Consider the following 6,000-nt stretch of genomic DNA (forward strand, 5'->3'; position numbering starts at 1 on the left):
AAAATCTATTACTTCTTGATAGGCGCAACCTTAATAAATCAGTGTGCCTAACAGCTAATTTCCCATATATTGTACGATCAGTACCTAGCTGGACTCGGTCACTGGAAACGACCGGCGGCTCACTGACCGACGAAATAGGCGGCGGGCCAGATGCGGGCAGAAAAATGTCAAAATCTCTTCCCCCCTCATTTCGTCTCACCATCCAGATGCAGCTTTGTTGACAAACAAACGGAGCACGCGGTCGCATGATGGCGGCATCGAGCCAGAATTAGGGGTGATCATGTGATTAAAAATGAAAGTTTTTTCAAGAAATTTAATATTTTTCCGACCGAATAAAAAAATTGCGGGCATGTTCAAACAATTGGGTCCTAAAATGAGGCTTAGATTGCTGATATTATTGTTTACAGCGATAATGCTTATTTTTCTGAGTACAATGACCCTTTGAACGACCACATAGAGTTTAAAATTGATTTTTAAATCAATTTTGGAAAATTAACTTCGTCCTTCTTGACAGAAAAGCTCCTACTTGACAGCTCGTTCCAAGTGGACCATAGTTGATCCATCGAAAAAATGTTGTCTTGTCAAAAAAAAATTCGGATTAAAATTAAAAAAGTGATCAGAAATGGTTTTAATCGTGATTTTTACCGTTGTACATAAAAATTACATAGGGCTTTAGTACTCAATTATTCCTGATGTCAGAGAAGTGATAAAAAGCAAAATTTTAATCCATAATTTTCCTATCAATTGATTTTTTCACTCCAGCTGGAAACCCTAGGTCTATCCACGACCGTTTCCAATGACCGTGAGAAGATGCCAGAAAATCCAGCTACGAGTTAAATCCACAATAGTGAACCTTGTAGTGAACACTATTTATGGTATATTCAACTAGGGGAGCGTTCTTTTATTACGTAACGCAGTTGGGGCGGAGGGGGGGTCGGAGGCCGTGTCACGCTCCATTCAATTTTTTAAAGATTTGTATGGAAATTTTGTTACGAGAGGGGGGTCTAAAAAATCCGATTTTTTGCGTTACGTAATTAAAGAATGCTCCCTAGGCACACCGATTTTATTAGACTGGTTGCAACGCGGCTCTACTTTGTTCTAGCTGTTTCATTTTTCAAATAGAACTGAAACAGACCACCCGCAACGCGGAGTTGCAGTTTTATTTTTCGAGCAGTATTTTGAAACCGGAATAAAACTGCTCGACGAGTTTGTTTCAAACGTCAGACGATTTGGAACTGGAATAGAACTCAGTTTCAAAAAAAATCAGATATATAAAGATATCCTCGTATTCTTACACACACACTGTGATGCTGTGTTGATAATCATACGCACACAATTAAAAGCATTTTTTTTTGAAACAATATTTAGATCAGCGCGTTGCGAGCACCGTGTTCTAGTTTCATTTCCGCCAGTTCTAAAAATCTAAAACTGCTCGCAATTTGAAACAATTATAAAACTTCGCGCTGCAGACAGTCTTAGGGAATACACTCAAACCCCGATGGTTTGACACCAACTGTTGTCAAACGAACGGGGTCACGTTTTAGTTTGACACCCCTTTTACACGGAGTTCACACACACTACCAAACGTTTGTTTTGATAATGTGCGTGAGCGCCGTGTAAAAAGTGACAGTTCGTCAATTTTTAGTTTGACTTTGACCAACCAACGGGGTACAAACTAAAAAAGTGTCAAACGAAAAAGTGACCAACCACCGGGTTAGAACTTTGCCCGAATCCTGACAGAACGCCTTGACTGGGATAGAACAGAATGGCACAGCTCTGTTGGTCGATCATCGTCTGCATCGTCTGTCATTTTTTTATCAGAATCACCCTGTGTTTTCAAAATGGAAATAAACAAAGTTTGACAACGACTTGAGTGGTGGACAAGGAGATCAACGGAAGTTTTTGCTCGGCGAAGCGGATTGCGACAAGTAGCTGAACGACACCAACCAGCTGTGTCCAGTATGGCGAGATTTAGCATCTACGCGGAAAAGCATCTACGCAGCACCTACAATAACTGCTACCGGGTTGTGGTGCTGGAAAAGGTCTGGCCGGATCACTTTAACTTGTTTTTAGGTTTGTAATGACCACCCTCTTCCCTCTGTTTTAGACCGTCCCGTCGAAGAATTTGCTCAAGGTCCGCCTGATTGTATGGCAACGAGGCCTGCCTCGGATCCGGATTCGGATAAAGAACGCAGCGGAAATTGATTGCCGTGAGCTGGTGCAAATCGTTCAGCCACCGGCTTTCTTGTTGGGCATGCTGGGTGAAGCGGATGACAAGTTCGACGAGGTTGGAATTATTCCGATTATCTCGTCACGCACTGATCAGTGCCGTGGTGAGATTGGAGATCTGGTTTGTATCGATACCTCGGACGACGGTTCGTCCCTAGGGTTGATTGACGTTAACTACTGGCCGCATATCCCGCAGGACAAAAGCATCGTCCGAATTACGTTCGTTCATACGCAACCTGCCGGTCTACTCGATGACAAGCAAAATCCACGACCTGGATTCGACTGCCGGTAAAAATCCCAGACTGATCATCGAGCACCTGCAAGACTTGAGGTTCGCATAACTTCACCTGGAACAGCTGTTTGAAAGGAAGCCCTACAAGTACAAGTACGTCCGAAACGCAAACCCACCCCCCTTCCCTCACAATAAACCCCAAAATCAGATGCCGAAAAATATTGTCCCAAAAACTGCAAAATTTCAATGGAAAAACAAGTTTAATCAACTGAAATTTATTTAAAATGTCTTCCCCTGCGTTTAGAATCATTTTTAGGATTTTAAGGTTTATTCAAAAATCTTTTGAATTTTTGTAATTTTTCGATGTACAATACCGCAACAAGTTTTTTTTTCGCTCAAATTTTGGTTTTCGTCAAATCTTACATTTTTTTTAAAAAAATGATTACAAAACAACTGAACTAGTGTAAAATGCATTTTAAAACTCTTTTTGCTTTCCTCACCTCAATGAGGAAAGGCTATAAAATCACTCGAAAAATTAACTTCTTTATTCGACCTCGTAGACCTACCTTCACGTATAGAGCTATCTACGTGCGCATGTATTGCGTGTACGTACACATGGATTTTTAGGTTAAATTTTGTGGTCGCCAGCAAAAACAAATGGTAAGCTAGTGTGCGTGAGATCGGGCTTAGATAGGGGAAAATTCTCGTATCTTTGGCAGGTTAATCACTCGCTCCTAATTCCATCCAATTTGCTGATTTTCACTATTTAAACAACTTATTTTGCAAAACTTTTGATAGAAACTTGCTTGCTCACTTCTTGTTGAGCTATTTATAACTCGATTTCAGCTGAAAACGCTTTTAATGAGCTGTAATTGAATGTCAAAGTGCTGATATGGCAACATTAGAGGCATGCTGGAATTTCCCCTAACTCTATACCTATCGACACAGAATCAAATTCTGAACAAATGTCTGTGCGTGTGTATGTTTGTAAGTCCGTGCTCTGAAAAATATGCACACGATTATCTCCGGATTAGCTGAACCGATTTGGACCGTTTTGGTCTCATTCGATCCGTCTTGGGGTCCCACAAAACCCTAGTTAATATTATTAGGTTTACAAAAGTACTTCAAAAGTTATGCTTAAAAAAATGTTTAGCTAAACTTTGGAAGATTGTAAAAAGGGTGGTTTTTGTAAGAAACCCCGTCATGCTATATATTGGTAGAAAGGTATTTGAAAGACCTTTCCAATTCGTTCAAAAGATTGAAGATCTGACAACCCCATCAAAAGTTATGAGCACTTAAGCGTTATTTATACACATTTTTATCTCGGATCTATCATGCGACCCATCGTTAGATAGGTAATCAAAAGCCCTGTCCAACAAGCCCACAAGATTGAAGATCTGACAACCCTATCAAAAGTTAGTGTAATGTTAGTACTTTAGTGTTTTTATACACTTTTTTGAGGCCGGATCTCAGATATTTTGAAAATAAGTGTTATTTATACACTTTTTTGAGGCTGTGTAGTGTATTCACTTTATGAATGCGAGGAAGGCACCAACCACCTAAAGGTGGATTAAGTAACGTTTTTTACTTTACTTCTAGACCCGTTTTTCACTGATGTCGCAAATATCACTGTATTATCACTGACTGTAACGTTTCACAATGATAAAATAGTAGTTTAACCACTTTTTTCCTTAAAAACCCGAAAAATGAAAAAAACAAAAAAGGGCGAATCTGTTGTTTACTTCTGCTTTGTGGCGTATCCTGACGGGCGAAACCGTTGTTTTGGTTGAGTGGGTGGCGAATACGGTGGGGTGAAAATGTAGGCACGCTCTTCAAAAGGGCGTAATTTCTTTTTCTCAATTTTTAATAGCAAAAATACCTTAGAGCAATTCTCTGAGTTTTCGGTCATTCGATTTTTTTTGTATTTTTTAATCCGGCTGAAACTTTTTTGGTGCCTTCGGTATGCCCAAAGAAGCCAATTTGCATAATTAGTTTGTCCATATAATTTTCCATACAAATTTGGCAGCTGTCCTTACAAAAATGATATGTGAAAATTCAAAAATCTGTATCTTTTGAAGGAATTTTTTGATCGAATTGGTGTCTTCGACAAAGTTGTAGGTATGGATATGGACTACACTGAAAAAAAAATGATACACGGTAAAAAAAATTTTGGTGATTTTTTATTAAACTTTTTGTCACTAAAACTTGATTTGCAAAAACGCTATTTTTAATTTTTTTATTTTTGATATGTTTTAGAGGACATAAAATGCCAACTTTTCAGAAATTTCCCGAGTGGGCAAAAATCTTTGACCGAGTTATGATTTTTTGAATCAATACTGATTTTTTCAAAAAATCGAAATACGGTCGCAAACATTTTTCAACTTCATTTTTCGATGTAAAATCGAATTTGCAATCAAAAAGTACTTTAGTGATTTTTTGATAAAGTGCACCGTTTTCAAGTTATAGCCATTTTTAGGTAACTTTTTTGAAAATAGTCGCAGTTTTTCATTTTTTAAAATTGGTGCCCATGTTTGCCCACCCTTGAAAAAAATATTTTTGAAAAGCTGAGAAAAGCTGAACTTTGTTGATGCGACCCATAGTTGCTGAGATATTGCTATGCAAAGGCTAAAAAACAGGAAAATTGATGTTTTCTTAGTCTCACCCAAACAACCCACCATTTTCTAATGTCGATATCTCAGCAACTATAGGTCCGATTTACAATGTTAAACATGAAACATTCGTGAAATTTTCCGATCTTTTCGAAAAAAATATTTTCAAAATTTTAAAATTAAGACTAACATTTTAAACGGGCCAAACATTCAATATTACACCCATTTGAAATGTTAGTCTTGATTTTTTTGATTGCAAATTCGATTTTACATCGAAAATGAAGTTGAAAAATTTTTACGACCGATATTTCGATTTTTGAAAAATCAGTATTGATTCAAAAATCATAACTCGGTCAAAGATTTTTTGCCCATTCTGGAAATTTCTGAAAAGTTGGCATTTTATGTCCTCTAAAACATATCAAAAAATAAAAAAATAAAAATAGTGTTTTTTTGCAAATCAAGTTTTAGTGACAAAAAGTTAAATAAAAAATCACCAAAATTTTTTTACCGTGTAGCATTTTTTTCAGTGTAGTCCATATCCATACCTACAACTTTGCCGAAGACACCAACTCGATCAAAAAATTCCTTCAAAAGATACAGATTTTTGAATTTTCACATATCATTTTTGTATGAACAGCTGCCAAATTTGTATGGAAAATTATATGGACAAACTAATGATGCAAAATGGCTTCTTTGGGCATACCGAAGGCACCAAAAAAGTTTCAGCCGGATTAAAAAATACAAAAATTAAAATTAAAGAAAAAAGACCGATTCCGTAGAGAACTGCTCCTTAATTAATTTCAAATTGCTCTCTATGATGAAATTATTGCTATTTTCTATTACGTTTGGACAACATTGATGGTTTTCATGCTTTTTTGTGGAAATAGGAATTGATCGAAATTGCAAAATTATAAATGTTGATTTTCCCGA

General features: G+C 37.1%; 1 protein-coding gene across 2 annotated transcripts; it reads left to right on the forward strand.

Moving 5' to 3' along the window:
* The first annotated feature begins 1,591 nt into the window (after positions 1-1,591).
* Positions 1,592-2,632, forward strand: LOC119769933. 2 transcript variants are annotated; one of them, XM_038263801.1, is made up of 3 exons: positions 1,592-2,042; positions 2,108-2,350; positions 2,426-2,632. In XM_038263801.1, the coding sequence occupies exons 1-3, from the start codon at positions 1,962-1,964 to the stop codon at positions 2,519-2,521; spliced, it is 420 nt and encodes a 139-aa protein (XP_038119729.1). In that variant the 5' UTR covers positions 1,592-1,961; the 3' UTR covers positions 2,522-2,632. The 2 variants fall into 2 exon arrangements, with proteins under 2 accessions (XP_038119729.1, XP_038119728.1); XM_038263800.1 differs by having other exon boundaries at positions 2,108-2,632.
* Positions 2,633-6,000: the final 3,368 nt, after the last annotated feature.

Source organism: Culex quinquefasciatus, chromosome 3 (assembly GCF_015732765.1).
Source record: "Culex quinquefasciatus strain JHB chromosome 3, VPISU_Cqui_1.0_pri_paternal, whole genome shotgun sequence".
Taxonomy (NCBI): domain Eukaryota; kingdom Metazoa; phylum Arthropoda; class Insecta; order Diptera; family Culicidae; genus Culex; species Culex quinquefasciatus.

Bases quoted from the DNA above. Each gene is read 5' to 3' on its own strand.
- LOC119769933 (XM_038263800.1), top strand. From the start codon at position 1,962: ATGGCGAGATTTAGCATCTACGCGGAAAAGCATCTACGCAGCACCTAC. The intron at 2,043-2,107 runs GTCTGGCCGGAT...CCTCTGTTTTAG, and splicing joins GGGTTGTGGTGCTGGAAAAG to ACCGTCCCGTCGAAGAATTT.